The 21232-nt window shown below is 39.0% G+C and overlaps 1 protein-coding gene across 2 annotated transcripts; it reads left to right on the top strand.

Annotated features, from left to right (window-relative positions):
- The first annotated feature begins 16 nt into the window (after positions 1 to 16).
- On the top strand, positions 17 to 20931 carry NPAT (nuclear protein, coactivator of histone transcription). 2 transcript variants are annotated; one of them, XM_082760982.1, is made up of 18 exons: positions 17 to 149; positions 2906 to 3024; positions 4620 to 4680; positions 5913 to 5985; positions 6458 to 6498; positions 7600 to 7830; positions 8333 to 8414; positions 9569 to 9701; positions 10294 to 10385; positions 10469 to 10556; positions 10846 to 10942; positions 11304 to 11429; positions 12182 to 13876; positions 15540 to 15655; positions 15745 to 15853; positions 16920 to 16977; positions 17691 to 18840; positions 19627 to 20931. In XM_082760982.1, exons 1-18 carry the CDS (start codon positions 113 to 115, stop codon positions 19702 to 19704), a joined length of 4386 nt encoding a protein of 1461 aa, XP_082617108.1. In that variant the 5' UTR covers positions 17 to 112; the 3' UTR covers positions 19705 to 20931. The 2 variants fall into 2 exon arrangements, with proteins under 2 accessions (XP_082617108.1, XP_082617107.1); XM_082760981.1 differs by having other exon boundaries at positions 8330 to 8414; positions 19627 to 20930.
- The last annotated feature ends 301 nt before the right edge of the window (positions 20932 to 21232 follow it).

The following is a 21232-nucleotide window of genomic DNA, read 5'->3' as shown; positions in this document are numbered from 1 at the left end:
GGGGGAGTTTCGGCGCCTTGCCCTCCTCCGAGCCGTACTGAGCCCCCCCCCAGGGGACCCGAGCCTTCCTCCTCCTTCTCCTTCTCCTCCTTCTCCTCCTCCTCCTCGGGCCATGCTGCTGCCGTCCGACGTGGCCCGGCTGGTGCTGGGTGAGTGCGGGAGGGCGGAGGGAGGGGGCGCCCGCCCGGGGCCGGGGGCGTCGTCGGGGGGCTCGGGGGGACCGGGCGGGTCCCCCTCAGGCTGGGGAGGGGGCGGTGGCTCCCGCTGTGTCCCCGCTGGGGGAGGTTTGGGGAACCAAAAGGGAATTGAGGGGGGTTTATTCCTCTCCCACACGGTGCTGGTGGCTGGGGAGGCAGCACTCAGCCCGGTTGGTGTTTGGGAAGCCTTACAGTAAGGGTGTCAGGACATGGGTGGTTTTTAAAGGACCTCATGGCTTGGAGTGTCTGGGTAATGGCAAAATGGGAGCAAACAGGCATAAATACAAAAATTACACCACTGTAGTATGAGGTAGATAAGCTGTGAGCACCTGTTGGCACGGGTCGCTAGGATTTCTTAGTGTCTGCATTGTCCCGTCTTGTATCCAGGTGTCCAGCGTTTTTCCTATCTAAACCCATTAAAGCTGAGTCTTTTCTGCAGTGTTCCCATGGCTCTGTTTATTATAAATGCTGCCCAGTGTGTTGAGAACTGAGGCTAGTAAGAGATGCCTTGTGGTGGTGAACTCACAGAGGTTTTTTATAAACTCCCTGCATTGTAAACGAAGAATTCAAATTACCCAATAAAGATCTGTCACTGAACTTTCCTATCACAAATTGGTTGAGTTACAGGTGCCTGGGCAAACACCTTATCTCACAGGCTTGACAGAGGCCCACAAACATACTCGGTAGCAAATCTGGGCAATGTCACATCTTAGGGACGGTCCATCCCATCCCATCCCGTGCCTGCTGTGCCATGCTGCGTGCATCGTGCCCAGAAAGCTTCTGAGCAGCCGAAGTTGTAGAACAGGACGTACCCCGTGGTTATTTCTGTCCTCTAACAGGGATTCCTCGTCCATGAGGCATCCCTGGGTTGTGAGCGCAAACAAACTTCCAGCACAGTTCTTCCATCTTAGTTATGATTTTCTCTAGCCAAGGCTTTCTGTTGCTGTGAAGGGTGGTGAATATTGGGTTAGGAAACAAAACTAAATTGATAAGAAGAGATCACCCAGAGAAAAATGCAGAAGAAAACTATTTTTTTCTAATTAACCTGAGAGAGAAATAGTACTATGGGTTAGACATGTGTTTATGTTTCTGGAGATGGAACAAAATATTGACTCATTCCTAGTTCAGAATGTACTCAGCCTTTTGTGCCTTTAATTTGGTTTTGGCAGTGTTGAAGGCTGTGTGATGTTACAGAATGGTAAAAGCACGTAAGCATTTAACCTCAGATGCCCAGAAAAAAATTGATACAGACATTTTTTAAAGTCCGGAAGGCCTTATTTTGTAGGATGTTGGTGTATGCGGCTGTCATCCCTTGTGTAGTGTAGTAGCAGTAGGTTTGAGAAAGAACAAATGCAACTTTTTATGTAATTGTCCAGTGGAGTTTGATTGTAAGAACAGCCAGACCAGCACAGATCAAAGCTCCTTCTGACCTAATACCTTGTCCTCATGGTTTAGTGGGTATGAATGAGGCTGGCAGATAACTGTATTTCCCCCAAATGTGCTTACAGCTTTTAGCAAGTTTGAGAGTTTTCTAGCAAAATGGGTTTGAAAAATGAAATTGGACAGCCCTTCCATTTCTGCAGGTCCAAACACCTTTTTTTGCCAGGTAGGCCAGCTCACATATCATGATTAAACTCATGGTGGTTATTCCCAGACTGCTTTTAAAGTTTGCTTATTTGTTGGAAACGCGGACAAGAGCTTTATGTCTTAAGTGGGATGTTTTTTTCCTTCTATACTTGGATCTTCCAAAAGATACTGTGTCTTCATACAAACTACAGGCAGCACTTTTCGGTAGGCATTCTTGGACTGAGGCAGACCAATTGGGGATTCTACATAAATACACATATTCAGCATTGCATAACGAGTTCCATATTTTAACAACTCTTTCGAACATTTCATGTTCAGTTCTGCTACAGACAAGAAAGAAAAGACATTTTCTTTGTGGGTCTTTGTTCTAGAATCCATCATTCAGATAAAGCTATTTCTATCTTTTAGTGCATAGAGTGTGTGAAGATTAAAGCAGACTCAAAAAGCTTGATTGAAACCAAACATATTTGCCAAGGATTGTAATTTTGGAAAAGTAATTATTTTTTCAGTATTCTTCCTGTTAGCATTAAGTCCTGGGATGTATACTGTTCCAATGGCAGCTAGTGCATCTATTCAAAGTGTAAATTATTGTAATTGAGGGGTAAAAGCCTTTTTTTTTTTTTTTTTTTTTGGTTAATTTTCATACAATGCAATTATTTGAAAAAAATGAAATACAACTGTAACGACTGCGTATTTTACCTGTTTTGAAATAGGAAGGTGGGTGCAGAGTTATTTTTATATAGCACTGCATTTTATTAATAAAGTAATGTATAATTCCTTTTAATTACGAAACTGGGGTGGGTGCTCAGCCCATTGAATGTTTAATCTGCCAGCCTGTTAAGCCAAGAATCCAAAATTGTTGATAGTGCCCCCTTTCCAGTCTTGAATATTTGTCAATATGGTTTAGTGTCAATAATGGTTTTTGTCCTTTCTTGTTATAACTATTAAAAGAGTATTTTGTGAGATACACACTCTTCTGTACTAACTCTACTTTCCTTGTCCAACATATAGATCCTTACCAAATTATTTCAGCACGCAACTGGTTATTTTAATGCTTTGATACCTACTGAACAGAGATAATGAATGAAATAGAACATTTTTTTAAATCTGATTTGTTGCAGGGTATTTACAACAGGAAAAACTTCTAGCTACCTGCCGTGAATTTATTTTAGAAAGCTCGGATTTGAAAGAATACGCAGAGCACTGTACAGAGGATGGGTTTATTCCAGCCTGCTTGCTGGTGAGTTTTTATTTGCAGAGCAGCAACTTAAATTATCCTACATCTGTGGAGAAGAATATTGACATTTTTCAATGTGACAATTGGTTCTTGAATGCCATTTAAAATAATGATCGTTCATTCTATTTTTTGGCATCCCACGGTATCAGCAGTTACTTGTTTTCTCCTTTTTAAGTGTAAAATACGCAAATTGTGTTTGACATTTTATATCGAATCTTCTTTGCAGCTTTGAGGATTGATTGATATAAGGGTGTTGTGAGGGTTTTACTCATTTCAGGGCTGCTCTTGTTATTTACTGAAGATTGCTTTCTTATCCTAGATACAGCAGCCAGTAATGTGCCATTTCATGTAAATACTAATTTAAGCAAGCTACCTCAGTTTTATCTGAGAGCACCAAATTTTGCTGACAGATTTTTTTTTTTTTTTTATGGTCCTCTTTGCTCAGTATCATCTGTTTTGTCCCAGGTGAAATGTGGAACTTTGGGGAGGAATCTAAATACAGTGGGTAGCTATATATGTAGATTTGTGCATTTAGCTGTAGGGTGACTAGATAGTTTGTATTTTTAATGTATATAAAATGAGATTTTTAATATAGCATGCAAATTGTGGGTTTTGCATATCAGCCTTTAATGGTTGTATGTTTTCCTGTTTTCCATTTCATTCTAATAATATACCAGTTATTTTGTGGTCTGGTGTTTTATCCGCAATATTCAAAATGTGTGGAATGTTTTTTCTGCTGTTTGAGGTCTTGATGTGTCTGTTCAAAACAGACTTCTGAACCTGTTTCATTTACAAATGTTTGGTCAACTGTACTGTGGTGGGATGGAGTGGAGACAAACCCATAGCCAGCAAGAGTTAGGAAAGAAAACATTGGTAAATAGAAAGAGATTATGCAGGTGTTTTTGTTTGTTTGTTTGTTTTATTACTATTATTGTTGTCAGTGGAAAGATTTTTCTTGTTTTTCATAGGAAAGTGGTAATACAATAGTGTCTAAGAAAAAAGTTTCACTGGAGCTCAAAATACTTGCAATAAAGGGATTTGTTTTTTTCTTGCACTATAGAATTTCCTCTAGCAAACAAGACAAGAAGGTACAGCAAATGACAGTGATAACATGAAAATCTTAATTCTCTTCATTTCACTTAAAGTAACAGAATAAGTAAATGTGATACAGAAGTTAATTCGGTGTGACTGTTAAGAATTTTACTTGAGGCAGAAGTTCTTTTCACATTTGCGTCGTAATGTGAAGTGTTCCAGTGTGGTACCTACTCATTAATCTGTCAGAGCTCTTCTTCGTCATCTGCTTGTGTCTTTATTCTGTAATAACAAGGATGACCTGAGGGTATGCAGGTCTGACTGCTCTACCTTCGTTGTGCAATAATACCATCTGCTGCAAATTTTGTGTTTGCAATGGCATTTTGCTCCATAGATTGCTCTCTGCCTAGTTTGGGACAACTCAGTACCAGCTGAGAGCATAGTTCCTGTGTTGAGGGTCAGCATGGTATAGTCTTCTGAAGAACTACCTGAATATAATGTGATGCAGCAGTTGAAGTACAAGTATAGGTGCAGATTCTAAGATCTGTATTTTTTTTTTTTTCCAGTCCTTGTGTGGAAAAAACTTGACAACTATTCTGAATGAATATGTAGCCATGAAAACAAAAGGTAAGTCTTCAGGGTGAGATTCTTTTAAAATTCTTTGTGTTTATTTGTTGTGAAAGTCCTTGAGGAAAAGGGTAGTATCTCCACCTAGATTTGGACTTTGAGCGACCCCCATCTATGCTTGAAGTTCAAGGTTTCCCTGTTATGCAGATTACCAATTAGAACAGCATCGTGTGAGCAAATTATCTTTCTCTGCAGTTTCAAGCCTAAGTATTCTCACTTCAAATTTGAATAAAGCACAGAAATATAATGAAGTGTGCAGAATATGGAAGCTTATGTTTGTAAAGTTGAACAGTTTATTATGAGATAAATAATGAGGAAGAATCCTATGGGGTTAAATGCTTCTTGTCTTGTTTTTAAAACTGATTAAAATGAATTCATAGTAACTTTTTTATATTTGAATATTAAAGAGAGAGAACTTTTTCTATTCAATTTTTTTTAAATGGCTATTGAGCTTCTGTTGCCTAATCTTAAAATTTTTGATATGTTGTGTGATTAGATTTTAGCAGTGCTTAGATTCAAGACTAATTTAAGAAGTAGCATGTTTGCATTTCTTTCAAGTGTGTTTTTCCTTTCAAACCGTGTTTAATAGAAATGGCAATTAAGACACAAACACACTTTCTTTACAATCATTTGCACTTGGCACCTTGAAAAACACTTAAATGTATGTGCTTACTTCCATAAATTTATACTTCAACGTTACGTATGTCAGAAGTACCAAGTGTTTTTACTCGTTTGGGTGACATCTTAAAAGAAACCTTTACTTTTAAAGGGCCATGTGTGAAGTTACAATTTTCAAAATCACATAAGTGAATTCAGAATATAAATCCAGTTTTCAGAATTGAGTTAGAAAGTTAGGTTAGCATGTGTTTGTCCAGATACTAAAACCGCATGCAGATTCCATTGAGGATTACCATTTTGAAACACTTTCCTCAGTTTCATTAAGGCTTCTGAAACTGAGAAGTATATCCATGATGAGTGTATAATCATGTCAAATTTTTTTGTTAAATTAGGAGAGCTCTCTAATTACCAGAATATTGAGAAGGCAAGAAGATACCTAAAGCTAGATGATGCCTGAATCACACCATTATTATTATTATTTTGATTGTGATTTTACTTCTTCTGAGTGTGTTACCTGTTTTAGACACTTAAAAAGTGTGTTGTTTTTTTTTGTTTGGTTTGTGTTTTTTCATTGTTGTTGCTTGTTTATTTTTGTTTTTTATCTTTTGCTTTAGAAACAACAAATGAAGTTCCAGCGATGATGTCATCTTTGTGGAAAAAACTAGATTACACACTTTCTCAGATCAGGTAATAAAATTTTGAAACCAAAAAAAGTAAAATGTACTGTAAGATTGAGGTCCTATGTTGATCAACTCTCCTTATTGTATGAGAATGGTTTTGATATTTATTGCCTCTGAAAGATGGTGAGAGATAGGAGGTATGTGAGAGTTGGTAATTGTGTGTATGTTTCAAGACAGCGGATAAGGAGGGCATTAGTACGGTTTTATACGTGGCCTTCCTGCCATAAAGCAATATGCTATGAGTCATATAGAATCCGATACCATTGTGGTTACTTGATCAAAAACACATCAGTAAGTGTCATTTGAAGAATTTGTGACCATTGTTTAAAATAATAAAAATAAACACTAGTAGATTGAAGCTCTCTGAAAAAATGCTTGACTGGGACCAGACTGACATTAACTGCTTGATACCATCACAACATGCAGTTGAGTGCTTTCATTGTGCTTCTTTTATTTATATCGCCTGTTTTATTTTATAGGAGCATGCAGAATTCCACAGGATTTTCTGCTAATCAAAGGAGTAAGTAACTGAACCAATTGCATGGGATTAGTAGGCTTTATGTTCAAATGATCTGTTCTGGTGAAGAATGAGGGTATGCTGCAGCAATCAATAACTCATCTTTACCCTTAAAATATTGCCCAATCTCTAATGCAGTGTTTTTTCAACATGTCTGCTGTCGCCAGTACAGTCCATGGATTACTGTGATTGTCAGGAAAGGGAAATCAGAAAAAACGAGCCTTTTGCAAGGGGCTTAAATTCGCTATATAGCATTCTTTTCTCTGCTGAAGACTTCTTAGAAATTTACACGGTTAAAAAGTCTGAAAACTGCTGCTTCAGTGCTGCAGCTGTTGATTTAAATTGTGGTTCACAGAGGAACTGAAAACAACCATAACGCCTTATGATGTAGTTTCAATTCTGTAGAAGGTGAATATAAAAATGAATGGCAAATTTAAAATTTGTTATATACATACAAATATATGCCTAAATAAAATATGAATATAGTGTTCTTTGTAACAAAAAAGATACTTGCTCTATCTAGAATTGTTTCTTTCAATACAAAAACTGCCAAATGAACAGTTAAAAGGGCAAAGTTATTTAACTTGAAAATATGTTTTCTCTGTGTAGTATGGCTGAGTAACCAGTATGGGAAAAGAGAATGTGAGATATAGGTAGTGATTGCTTTTGGATCTGAGGTTCACTGGGTTGGGCAGCATGCTCTTATTTAAACTTGTGAGATTTGGTCTGATAAATGCAGACATCTATTGGCTTAACTATTTCAGTTAAGGTCAGTTAAGTGAGTTGAATATTATGTAGGAAAATGTCATTTTGGCATGATTTACTCTTCTAAATATTTAAGCAGTGACAGAAATTGTAACCATGCTTGTGTAATTTGTCTGTACTTCGTGAATTATTTTATCTCAAACCTGTAACACAGGAGACAAAGGCACATATTGCTTACTTGTTAAGTTTCATAAACTAGTTGTTGATGCACAGAAAAGTTCCAATGAAGCGTCTGTAATTAGGTCTAAAATTACTATATTCAAGGACTAATTCTTGGAATTCAACAGCCTTTTTAAGATCATTTATCATGTGTTTTCATCTTGTCTTTACTTTCTCCAGCACGTACTAGAAGTGGAATAGTAGAAATGAAAAGACAGAGGATGCTTCAGCAATCAGCCCCTCCAAATCCAGGATTATTATCCGTAGCCCATCAGTCAGTGCCACAGAATTCCTCTTCTGTTGTACCTCCTCAAGTTATTCACAGGCCAGCAATAAATCAGAATATATCACAGGCAAGACTGAATACGTTGCTTGTACACCAGTCACAAACCCAAGAAAACAAAATCAACAGTAAGTTGCACTCTTTTTTTTTTTTCTCTAAAATGTGTGTTTTTGTTTTTGTGTGAAAAGTCTATGGATGTAGGTGAAATTTTTCTAGAACTGAGGCTAATCATCTTCCACTGAAAAAAGTTTTAGAAAATTCCTGCTTTGTTTCCTGGCTCTCCAAAATAGTTCAAGAGATTAAAATAAAAGAAGTGCCCAAAAGAGAAGTGGCTCTTGCATCCTTGCTTACTGATGCAGGTTCAGAGATCAAAAGTGCATCAATTTGTCGTTGTTGTATTATGAGTAATCACTCTCCCCCAAAACGCTTGTTTTAGCAGAGAGGATGTGATTCTTCTCAGGATGTGTTTAAAAGTAGTGCCTCATTTTCATGATAATACCAAATCATTTTCGATGAACTCCCAGGAGTTCCCTGGAACATAATATATTATATGTAGATTTCTTTAGTGCCTTAAGAATGTCGCGGGAAGAAATACTGGCATCATGGTTGTTTTCTTCCCTTATAAAGCAGGAGATTTCATACACATTCAAGTTCCAACAACACAGGAACGAAAGCTCCATTCAAATTTGCTTTCTCCAGGAAGACGGAAAAGGTAAGCAGCTCTTCTGGATGACTTAGAGATTAGGCAGTGTTGTAATCCTTAGTGTAATTTTTTCCAGGTGGTGAATTCTTTCAGATTTAAGACCAAATTTAAGACAGTGGCCAGTGTCTGGTGTTTCACCAAGGAAAGTCAAGTCTAAGAACTTAATCCTAGACTGGTGCGAGGCTTCCTGTGCTCCTTGCGTATAGCTGATCTTTACATTGGTTTAGTTTCTGAGATAGACAAATAAACATGAAGACTGAGACTTAGTACTCCCTCCAAAATATCCTTACCAATTATGAAAATTCTAAATATTGTAAATGTATGTTTGGTCTGTACTTAGAAAAACTATTGGCTACAAAAGTTCAGTAATTTTTTTAATAATCATGCTAAAAGCAGTGTAAAACACTGTTCTTACATTGTTCGTGCTTTTTTTTTTTTTTTTTGCTCTTTGATTCAAGTGTCCTTTTAATGAAGGGAGAAATGTGCTTTGTGTTCTGTTCCTTTTGTTGTCTTTATCCTAAATCCCACTCTTATCAGGGTTGTCAGTTGCTTATCAGTTTTCCAAATCCTTACTCATTGTTACCTTTTCAGTATCCTCTTGATTCCTGTTCTAATTCTTTATATGTGATTTAGTGCTGATGTTGATTGATGGTTTCGAAATAGTCTACACTCATATACACTCACACAGGTCTCATATAAAAAAAAAAAAAAAATTACGTTTCATATTTGCCATTAAATGCTTATGCAAACTAACATTTGGTTGCCTTTTTGACAACAGCTGTACCTCACTACTTTCAGTGGTGACGCCAAAGTGTTTTTCTTAAGTGCCAGTAAATTAGAACTTGTGCCACCAGTTAAAGTAGTGCGTACTGGAGGGAAAAAATACTGACCAGTGGGCATGAAATGCAATTTGCCATTGTGCTGTTTATCCACGATTTTTGTGTGTTTGCTTGTAACCTTTATGAATTCAGACACAATATATACATACAACATGTTGAAGCAAGCATAGGGCTTTATTGTATTTCCAATATGTAGTTAATTTTATGTTGATTAAAATCTTTGATTTGCTAATAAGGAAGAGAGATACTTGATTTAGTGACTGTTAGCTCTGTTGTTCGTTATATTCTCACAAAACATGCCATAAATGTCTTGGAATGTTTCAGTGAATCTCAGAAGAGGAAAACTATCGCGACCTCTGGGCCTCTTTCAGCAAGTAGAACTTCTCAAGACCCCGATGAAGTAGTAACAGAAAAAGAAAGTGAGCCACTTGAAGAATTTATAGATGGTAACTTCCCAGTGAGTATATGCTTATGGAAGGTATTTACATTTAAGAACTGATTTCAGAAAGGAGAACTAGTCTTTTATGTGTCATTTATCATCAGTATTATAGCAGTTAACTTTAGAAGTTAAATAAGTCATTGTTTTATATTTGAACCAGCTCTGTGTGCTGAGCTAGTGATTGTGGCATGGGTAGGTAGAGTTTTTTTTCCTTGACTTACTGGCTTTGCTAAGACACCTCTAAGCTGTCAGAATGCAGTATTTATTTAGAAAATGAAAACCAGAAACCACAATAAGACTTGCTGTACTTGAGGAGAGCAGAAGAAGAGGAATGTTTTGTGATGCTTCTCATAGAAGTGTCATGCAGTCATAGATCGGCTGTCCTGGTGGAGTGTAAAGATGAAACGGGCAGAAGTCAGTCAGTTCCTTCAGAAAGAGGAGGAGTTTGTACTAGTAACACAAGAAATGGTTAAAATAGTTTGTTATCGCTGTCTGCTGTTTCAAAGAGTGTTCTGTGTGTTGAGTTGATTGATTTTACAAGTAAGTTGGAAATTCAATTTCTGGTAATAATAAGAGTGAAACCTGACAGCTTTAAAACTCTGTGTTCCAGCAACTGGTTATTGAAAATGCCAGAGAAAAGATCCTGAGCAACAAATCTCTTCAGGAGAAGCTAGCTGAGAACATCAACAAAATCCTGGGCAGGTAATAAAAAGGACCTCTAACCTTCATATGTACATTCATTTGATTTATTTTGGAGTTCTGAACTAACAATGGCTGTGTTCCAGTGATGGCAATGTCACTCAGGCACCCAAACAGACAGACAGTGGCCCAGCAGAACAAGAGACGTCAATTGATGAAATTCTTGGACTTCAGGTAGGTGTGGATTGCCCTATTCACAATTTTTGAAGACGAGCCATATGAGAATGAACAGTTACAGGGACTATGCTGAACTTCTGCCTACTGTCTAGTATCAGATTGCCTTCCTCTTCTCCCTCTCACACTTTGAAACACAGCTAAGCCCATTTAAAGGATAAATTCTGCCTGAGGGGCTACCCCACAACTTCCCTTGCCTAAGGAGAGTTCAAGCCAGTTGTATGTTTATGAAATAGAGGTATCTGGTTTTTAATTGTCTAACAGTTCTCTCTGTCTTGTCTTTTCTCAGGGTGAAATTCATATGTCAGAAGAGGCTATACAGGACATTCTGGAACAGACAGAATCAGATCCAGCTTTTCAGGCACTCTTTGACTTGTTTGATTATGGTAGGCTGTATTATTCTCAATCGTACGGTTTCATGTAGCTGAAATTCTGGTTTTGTGCTGGCTTAGTGTGTTATTCCTGTTACTTAGACTCTTCTGGTATAAAGGTAGATAGTCCGTACTTGTTTTTTCTATTCTACTGTAATTTTTTTTCTATTTGTTTTATCAGGGATATCCTCACATAAAATTGAAGGAAGTTTCTATGCTATTGGTGGATTTGTAATGAACTCAGAAAAATGTTTTCCTTTGAGTTTAGGATGGCATTTCTTGAATTTGAAATCTATGTGCTTCATTTAAAATGCAATAATTACATGTGTGTAAAATGACACTCCTAATCATTCTTCATGCATCATTTTTAAAATAGGGAAGAACAAGGTAAACAAGAATTTACCTGCTGGTATTTCTGGTCAGAGTGGGGTAGAAAATACAATCCTGGTGGATGAGGATAACCTGGAAACACTTGAAAGTTCTTTAGGAACAGAAGAAACTAGTAAGTATAGGTTTGTCTGTTCTTGTTTTTTCCCCTCGTTTCCCCTACAGTCTCTTTTAGTCTGTTCATTTTTCATTATGAGAGTATTTTCAGACAATCTGATTGTACATTTCAAAATCTTTATATTTTCAGTGGTAATGTTTACATTGCATGGACATACACGTGTACCTGGTCTGGTAGAAAGTTTCAGGCTATTGAATTTAACAGCAGACCATCAGTGTACTTACAAGTGGTTAAGCTCCTAAATGAAATCAGAATATCTGTAAAATTGTTTTCTCATTCAGAAGAGAGACATTGCAATTCTCACTGTGGAGCACATAAATACAAAGATAATGTTTTTTTGTCTAGCCATATAACTATTTTCTCTCTTTTCTGAAATCTGTTGGTTAATTAATCCCCCAAATAGTCATACTCTGGACAAAAGGTATGTTTAGAAATAAAAACCTTTTGGCTCTATCCTGAGATGTTCTTTGAGCTTCTGGAAATCTGATTTAATGACCTGAGCCATTTACTTACTATGTATGTGCTTATTATTTATGCTCAAAATGAATTACCAGGTTGCCCAATCTGTGTAATCTTTCTGTATGTTTCATATATTTTTCACTTGGCTCAAAAGTAAGGTTGAGCAGCATTATACCTACTTAGTTTTGTGTGACACATCTTTCCGTTGAAGTGAGTAATCAATTCTAAAACCCTGTAAAAGGATCATCTGTTGTAATAAATATGAAACCAACATAGTCTCTGTTTTTCAGGTGATAATTCTAGAGAAGCACTATCCTGTAAAGGTTTTCAGTTAGAAGAAGCGTCATGTGCCTTGAAGAACACCATTAATGATGATGATACAGCGAAGAAAAATGCAACCAGTGAACAATTGCATGGAAGTTGTAGACCAAGGAAGCAGGCTGATGTACTTAAAACTGTTACCCCTGAACATATTGGCGAGCTTGAAATTGCTTTTGACTCTGTGCCTGTTTTGACTGAGCCTGACAAGAGGCAGATTCCTGACAGTGAGTGTAACGAACACTGTGGAGATGCTTATGATAAAAAAGAGTCGCCTGCACTAGTTTCTGAAAGTGAAAAACCTATGGAAATTGGAAAGGGCACACTAAGTCATAGTGTACAAAATAGTCCTAATTTAGAATACGTTCATTCTGGTAGTCCGCAGATTTCTTTGATTTCATTGGAAGAAGGTTCTACAGCCAGTGAAAACAGAATGCAGTCTGGAAGTAAATGTTGCTTATCACCAGATACGTCAATATCCGAAAAAACACTTACTAAAAGCCCTTCTGATGGAAGCCCTGGTCACAGTGTACTGCTGAGAAAAAATAATGCATCAATTTCTGGCCCGTCAGCAGATGCAGGAAAAGAACAGCCTGTAACAAACGAGACAGCTCCACTGCCTGGTATTTTACAGGAGAACTCCAGCCACCATGCCAATCAGCAGGAGCAGAGTATGCAGTCAGACTGTGCTGCAAGATCTGCAGTGAAAATTCCAGATCTTGCCAAAACGGAGTTGCAGCTTGAAGTTGTTGACACTTCTAACAAACCATACTCGAGTGATCAGCATGCGCTCGATAATCCTAAGAAGGATTTTAACCTCCCTTCAGGACCCTCAAGCTCAGAGGGAGCACAAGTGGAAATGCAGGAGCCTTCGTCTTCTACAAAAGTAGATGCTGATAATATATATTTCTCTCCTGGTGCTGAGGCATGTACAGAAATTCCTGTAGTATCCACTGAAAATAACCTTACTACATCGGAAATATGCCACTCTCCTCTCCCAGAAACGGCTTCCTCAACAGATGAGTCGGGTACTGAAGCCAAAAGTGTAAGTGGTGTATCTTCCAGTAGCCAACCAATGGATGTTGATCCTTCCAATATCATGTCCCTGAAGATCATCATCAGCGATGATCCCTTTATTTCTTCAGACACGGAGTTAAATAATGCTGTTTCCAGCATCACAGGAGAAAACTTGCCAACCATCATACTGTCTTCCCCGGCCAAATCCCCAACCAAAACTACAGGCCTGCCCAAATGCCTCACTTCAGAGGACCCAGAAAAAGGTGTGGACTCGGCTTTGGCGGAGCAGAATCTGCTCGTGCTCAGACCGAAGGATCCTGTGGCCACCTCCGTTAGCACTCCAAGTGAGGACTGCACGGTTTTTTCAGTTGCAGGTACAAGTAATCTTTCCAAGGAAGGGGGATTTATACAGTTGATGCCAGCAACAAGCACAGCGTTTGGCAATTCCAACAACCTTTATATTGCCACCTGTGTGACTGATCCAGCTACCTTGGGCACAGCTGTAACACCATCAAACGTGGTTGTACTGCCTGGCAATTCCATGCCTCTTGCTGCCCAAGCTCCAGCAGCAGTACAGCAGTTACGGACTCCTCCTAGATCCAGCAGCACCTTTGCAGCAAACCAGACCGTCTCCCCAAATTTCCCACAAGGTAAGTTCGTTAGTAAAAACAACTGGAAGCGTGTTCTCTATGTAGCATTTTTGTTCTCTTTTTTGTAAGTGAATTAGAAGTAAACTGAATTTTTAAAGACTGCTCTATCTGCCTCTTGAAACTAGTATGTTGGGAGTATGTTAATTGCTACTAAAAACGAAATAAAGATAAGGCAGCGTCATTGACTATGCTGCTTTGAAAAAAACATCCTCACATTTCAGAAGTTTAAATCATGTAAATTTAGCAGTGCTAAATTTAGGAGGGGTACCTTGGCTTGCACTAGATAAGATGCTTGTGTTTTTTTTTTCTGCTAACTTTCCCTTAACTTGCTAAATAAAGCAGGCTTTTTGTTTGTTTTAATAAGATGGTTGCTATAAGTAGAATGTTAGGGATATCCATGTTTACCTTAGGTAACTGGCTAGATGAAGATAGTCCTTCTAAAATTACTTAATAAAATATATAGTATATATATAAGTAGATTAAATTATGAATATAAGTAATATAAATAGAAGTATAACATTATTTCTTTCCATAATCAATTTTTTTTCTTGGTGTGGGTGTTTATATTGCTACATTACTTAACGTTTTTAAAATGCTTTTAAAAATGTTAAGCTAACCATAAACTAGTTACAATCAGCACATTCACATTATTATTTTTTTCCAAAACTGAAAGCTTGTCCCAGTTATTTCTGTGCATAGTCATTTCTTGTGGTCAGAGATCGGTTCAACAGGTGTTGATCGGTGTGCAGGGTCTTAAGATTGCTGGCGTTTCAAATCATTAGGGCTTCTTAATGCAGCTATTAGTTGTATTTAGTTGTTGTTTTTCATAGAGAGAAATAAGTTTGTTAATTCTTCTGCATTTTACTTTATTTTTTTCCTGGTGATGCTCATGCAAGCAAAGAACCGTGGAATAAATTTTTCTTTCACTTTTTATAATTCCCATATGTCTGGCAGCTGGAAACACAACTTACTAGCAGAACTGATTTAAAAGAACTATTTTAATCATGATTTAAATAGGAACTTGAGGTTAAATAGCCCAAATAAGTCTTGCTGGGCTTTATTAAATGATCTTAAACCACTAATTAACTCCAGTCTTCGTGCGCCACATGTAACACCTCTTACCAGGCAGAATAAACATCAGATACGTACATGCAGACCAAACTAGCCTTCCCCAGCTTGTGTGTGCTCGTACAGGGAAGGTGTTGTGGGTACAACGGAAGGGAAAAAATGCTGCTAACAACTTGTGAGCATGGTAATTGTATGCAACAGGATGCAAATAATAGTTTCCTTTTGTTAAGCAGCAAAACAAACTATTCAATGTTAGTTTTTCTGCTTTTTGTAAGTTACTTTAATTTAAAGTTCAAGCCTTAACATAGATGTGTTATACTTCAAGCTGAATTTTGAACCATTTCTTACAAAGAAAACCAGAGTTTAATTGAAGAATTCAGTTGAAACTAGAAATAACTTGTCCACAACCTGTTTTCTGGTAGTAATATACATTAACAGCAGTGATTTTTCTTCTGAAAAGACAGAGCTTTTCTTGCTACAGGTGTAACCATATAACTTTTAGGAAATCCTGTTTTAAAACTTTTCTTTTTGCTTTCTTGTCACCTTCACAAATATTTTAGTTTCTGTACGGTGTTAATACTTTGATGTTTTTTAGGTTCTGCCATCATAATTGCATCCCCAGTGCAGCCCGTTCTGCAAGGCATGGTGGGAATGATTCCTCTCTCGGTGGTAGGACAAAATGGAAATGCTTTCTCAGCCCCTGCCCGCCAGGTACTGTGTCATAAAGGAATCTTTGTGTCTTCAAAATTAAAGCTGAAGCCTTTTGGTGAATCATAATGGAATATTTTGATTCTTCTAAGGTTCTGCATATGCCTGTCGCTAATCCGGTGTGCAACAGAAGCATCCCCAAACTTCCCATCCCTCCCAAATCACAGAAGATTCCTGGAGCAAGAAACAAGACCAACACAGGTACTCACCTTGTGTTCTTGAGAAGGGCAGAAGAAAAGTTAGGTTTCCAAAGATGTGTCTGTTCTGACTGATTACATTTTTGTAAATGCCAACACTTCTCTGCCCAGGGTCTGCCGGGATGGCTTTAAGAGAGGCCCATTCCTGTGAGCAGTAGTTATATCTGCTGCATTTACAAAGAAGAACTCCCAGCATATTAGATTGATCCCAAATCTGGAACAAGCCTACTTTGGAAATTTAATGTTTAAAGACTCTATTGCAGTTTAAGACCAACAGTTTTCTTTATATTTCTGATTCTTTTTTATCTCCTGGGTTATAAGTAAAGCCTACTGCTGCTATTGAAACCAAGACACAGATAAATATGGACTTCATTAGAAGAGCAACAATTTTAACCATTTATTAAGGAAAAAAATTTAATAGCTGTGTTGCATATCTATTACCAAAACTGCATTCTGCTGCCTGTTTTCTCTTTCTGGTTTCAGGTGTACACTTCTGCGTATTCATTTCATTGAAACATTCCTTCATTAATAGCAGATTTAAACAAGACTAGAGTTAAAATTATTTCTTAGTATTGGGAGGAGGGTAAGAAAAATACTTTAAAATAAAAAATCAATTGAGTTATAAGGACACCCTGCATATTAACCCATCTACCTCTTGTTAAAAAGGATGGGCTTAGGGATAAAAAAATGAAGACAGAATGAAGTCACAAATTAAGAAAAAAACTAGGATGGCGTAGTGAGGCTGCATTTAGGTTCGCTGATGGATAACTTAGAGTTCCCTGTAGTTACTTCCCTTCTGCTTGGAAATGTTCGCTCTGCATTTGTAAGTGCAGTTTAACTGTTTTTGTCTTGCCAGGCCTGTCTGTTACCCAGGTGTAGACAGCAAGCTTCTCGTTTATACTTAGTTGGTAATACCTTTGCTGAGCTAGGTATCTGTAAACGTTAAAATTATGACAAAGTTGCAGTGTTGTTGCTGTGTTTTTATTGATTCTGTCGGGTGAAATGTAAATTGTACCGACTGTGAGATGATCTCCAAACATTGAAGTTTACTAATGCTTTATCTGTTCCAGGAAAACTGGTAGCAAGTGTATCGGAGACTTTGAACCATACGAGTTCTCGAACGCAGCGGTGAGTAGCACTCGGTTTTCAAACCTGCTTCTTTTTCCTGCCGTGCACTAGTAAGTCAGCTTATTAAAAATACACAAACCCAGGCATACGCGTGAAATGCATGCATATGAAAATTAGTGCTTTTAGGAAAGCCACAAAAGCAAAAGATTTGACGTAATGTTTTGATAATTCAGCTTCCTGTTAATCGTAACCAATCTCCAGAAATGGTTTGCATAGCAGAGGGAGGAAAATGTTTCTTGCAAAGAAATGTAATTTGTCATTTCTGCTCTGTCCTTTGTCCTATCTCAGATTTCATAGAAATAAATCAAACTACTACCACTCACACCTTCTGGCCGTGCCAGAGATCCCAAATTTACCATTCCAGTACGGCTTTTCCTTTTATAAGCTATTAGTGTTTATGTTTTCATGGGAAAGAATTATTCACACACCTAAATAAGCATAAGCCTTTTTTGGGAATGCAGAATAAGCCAGGAAGAGGGCACAAACACAGCAGTGGTGTGAGCTGGCACAGCAGAAGAATCTTCCTTTTGACATCTGGTGACTTTTCCACTCTACTGGGGCTGTTGTCAGGTGGAGACCAAGCCCTGTATTTATGTTTATTTACATAATGGGGAGGGCTTTAAACAGATTTTGGGGTCAACTTCTAGCCAGCTGAAATGAGCTCGTGCAGTAGGAACAAGTGTGTTAGTGAGGTATTTTCATCTCACTTTCAGGATGGGAAACCCAGACAAGCTTATCCCCGCAGAACTAGGAAGGAAGGTGGAGGAGAACTTGCTTGCGGTACCGGTAGAGAGCACAAGCTCCAATTCAAGACAAGAAAGTCACAGGAGAGTGCTTTGCTTTGATACCGTCCCACCGACTCCAGGAGGGAACGCCCAGGTTCAGACTGCTAAAAGTTTGCCCCAAAAAGAACGAAGTGAAAACACCCTGCTTGCTGTTGACTCCGCACCGTCCTCGGCTAAAGCGCAGGCTGCAAAGCGAGAGAAGGATAAGACGCTGCCGAGAATTCTGTGTAAGCCAGAAGTAAGCAACAGAAGCACGTCCGCAAAGGATCCGCAGCCTGAGCGGAAGGTGGTACCTGCAGGGCTCCCCTTAGATCCCTTCCACAAGACCACAGCAAATAAAGAAAACGAACTGCGGAGAGATGCTGATGAGAAGCAGAAGAACCAGGACCCGGCCAAACTCTCGAACGGTCAGCAGAGCGTCAGCCTGTGGAACGAGAAGACGGTCGCTGCGGTGCAGGACCTGAACAAAAAGCAAGGGTCGCTCTCAAACGGGAACAGCAAACCTGCGGCGCCCGCTGCTCTGTCCTCGAAGGAGCCGAAGCGAGAAGCAGCTAAAGCTGCCAGCCAGGGCCTCTGCCTGCCAAGCCCGTTCACTAAGCAGTGCGTGGAGATGTTGCAGGACATCCAGTGGCACAGCCCTACAAGTAAGGCGGTTGAAAACGGAGAGTTGCCAGTGCCCCGTACGCCGTCCGGAGTTGGGGACAGGCACGCGGATGACCCTGCAGACAGCGTGAGGACGCCGACCTGTCGGCGCTTCAACGAGGACAGCGCGACCCCTCGGATCATGGTCCCTCCCGCCACGCCGGACCTGCCCGCCTGCAGCCCCGCCAGCGAAACGGGCAGCGAGAACAGCGTCAGCATGGCTGCGCACACACTGATGATCCTGTCGCGGGCTGCCATCGCAAGGACTAGCACCGCCACCCCTCTGAAGGACAACACGCAGCAGTTCAGGTCCTTAAGGAGCACGGTCAAGAAGAGGAAACTGGAGGACTTGAGTGAGGGCGAGAGGAATTCTCGTTCTGCAAACAGAAAAGACCTTCAAAGCTCTCCCACACCGTCAAAGAAGAAGAAAATAAAGGCAAGTACAGGCATTATCTGATTTAAAGTTTTAAATATGTTAGACATATATCTAATTTATAGTGGTTCAGAGGTGCTAGTCCTAGTCCCTGATACCCTGTTTATGCTTGTCAGTTACTAACTTTGCCTCAAGCCCGTTCTGAACTAACAGTTTTCTTAAGCTTAGTGTACCTGCAGATACATGTGACTAACTCGCATTGCACGTCTATGAAAATTAAATGAATTCTCATAAAAGATTGAAGTTAGAGTTTAGAAATTCAAAGTTTCTAGATTGAAGTTGGAAATCAGACCAAACTCAACCTAGGCCTTACTAAACTCCAGGCTGTTCTTGCATCCTCACTCCCCACCAGGACTGTGAACCCGCATTTTGTGTGTTCCCAGTCCTCGTAGCACGGAACCTTGCCTTTGTCTCGGGGATTTGATTGAGTGGTAAATAGCAGAGGTGCAGTGAGACAAGAGAAGGTTACATATGGAAGTAACAAATGCAGAATGTTCGCTCACCCGTGCTGTGTGCATTACAAGAGCCAGAGGAGGCAGGCCTGTCAGAAGCCGGGGTGGGTTGCTGCCCAAGCTGAGAACTGCAGTCACTCCTGGCCCGCAGTCAGGCACTTGTTACACCAGGGGCACACGAGTGTTTACACAGCTCACCGCCTGGTTTCTGAGTGAGCTTTGCATGGTTATTTCTACAAAGTACGTGGAAGGATGAGGAAAAAGGAAGGCTCACAGATGGGTTCAGTGTGCCCAGGTTCTTAGCATTTAACACAGCTCTTCTTTTCCTCTCCTACAGAAAAAGAAGCTACCGAATTCTTTCCCAGCAGGAATGGATGTGGACAAGTTCTTGTTATCTTTGCATTACGATGAATGAAAAAAAGGCAAGGTGAACTGTGACCAGATAAAGCTAGGTATTGTTATGCTGAGGATTTGCATGAGAACTTACATGTAATTCTAAAGGGTGAGTTGCACTTCCAGTGCACTGAAGTTTCACTTTATAGCAAAATCATGCTCTTTCTGAAGCAGGTTGCTAAGTGTAAATATTGCGTTGGTATATGTTTATTTTTGAAAAAGCACTTGCATAATTACAGAGCCATTTAACTTGCAAAGTTGTAAATTTGTATAAATGTAATGTAAGAAAGGTTGTATGTTTCCTGTTACACCGTGTTGTCTGTGTTCTGCTGCGTTCTCTGTTCACCACATGAATTGCTCGGTCAATTTACAAAAAGGCTGTGGATTTGAAGGCGCTGTTTGGAATTTGCTGTTCTGAGACCTGACAGTTGACTTGGCCAATTTCCATTGTCTTGTTGAATCCTACAGTAACTTACTTTTCAGCTAAAACTGGCTGGTACTAAAACTCCGTTCTCTTGGAACTGTCAAACCCCGGTTGTAAGGCTTTGAATGAGTTAACAAAATGAGTTAACAAAAACACCAGTAGCTAAATGTGAGGCCAAAAAAAAGCCACCCAAAAGCATTTCTAATCTCATCAAGCTTTTCCCAACCAGTCTTTGAGATAAGATTTTCATTTGTATAGTCCACATGTTTAAAGTATTTGTAGGATGTATTTTGAATGCAAAAGCTATTTTCAAAGTACTTCCAGTATGCACAGTTCAGCTGCAGCTGGACAAGGATTTCAAAGTGTTCTACTGCAAACACAAGTTCTTTCATCCGTCACTTCTGTTGTTAAGAAAGCATTTGTTATTATGCTTTTAATCACAGTAAAACTTGCATCCTTCTGTTGAACATAGACCTCCTGATAGCTATGATACAGATTGTTCAAATAAAGAGATGTTCGAGCTACATTTTCAGTATGAATTAGCATGGGAGAAAACAATCCCACTAAGCCTTGCTCCAGTACTGCAGAATTTCCTTTACTGGTGTTTCTTCCATTGTTCTCCAGTTGTCGAGTTCTTAAACAACGCAAGTTCTCTTACAAGAGTTCTGTACAGCAACAGGGCAATGTTTCAGACAGTATACAAGGATTCCTAAGGAACCAGTATTATGCAGTAGATGTTTATATTAAACCCATCCAATAACTGAATACTGCATAGCATTTACAGCTTGAATAAATATTTTTGTTTTAATAAAAAGTGTGTCTTGTTTAATGGTTTTACATCAGCTAAGCAACTTTGGGGATACTGTATAGAAGTGTTGTGTTGCCATAACCCAGTCATTTCTGAAAACAAGGGCATCAGTATTAAACACTCAGCTGTAACAGCAGCAATTGGCAGGGGCTAGAGCAAGCAAGCAAAAAAAAAGCTTTTTCAGCACCCAAGCTGCTGTAATTTGGGTGAATGTTTTTTTTAAGAATAGATTAAAAAAAAGTGGATGAAGGTTGATTTTTATTAATTTGTAGCATTTAAACACCATTGCTCATTTGCTACCTCTTCAAGCATCTGATA

The sequence above is a fragment of the Aythya marila genome, assembly GCF_965140915.1.
Source record: "Aythya marila genome assembly, chromosome: 1".
Taxonomy (NCBI): domain Eukaryota; kingdom Metazoa; phylum Chordata; class Aves; order Anseriformes; family Anatidae; genus Aythya; species Aythya marila.
The sequence above is the reverse complement of the archived record's forward strand: the minus strand, read 5'-3'. Positions and strand labels throughout refer to the sequence as shown.

Excerpts from the sequence above, each read along its gene's own strand:
- NPAT (XM_082760981.1), top strand. The coding sequence starts at position 113 with ATGCTGCTGCCGTCCGACGTGGCCCGGCTGGTGCTGG. Across the intron at positions 10,386-10,468 it reads ATCAACAAAATCCTGGGCAG|TGATGGCAATGTCACTCAGG; the intron begins GTAATAAAAAGG and ends GCTGTGTTCCAG. Across the intron at positions 10,943-11,303 it reads CTTTGACTTGTTTGATTATG|GGAAGAACAAGGTAAACAAG; the intron begins GTAGGCTGTATT and ends TTTTTAAAATAG.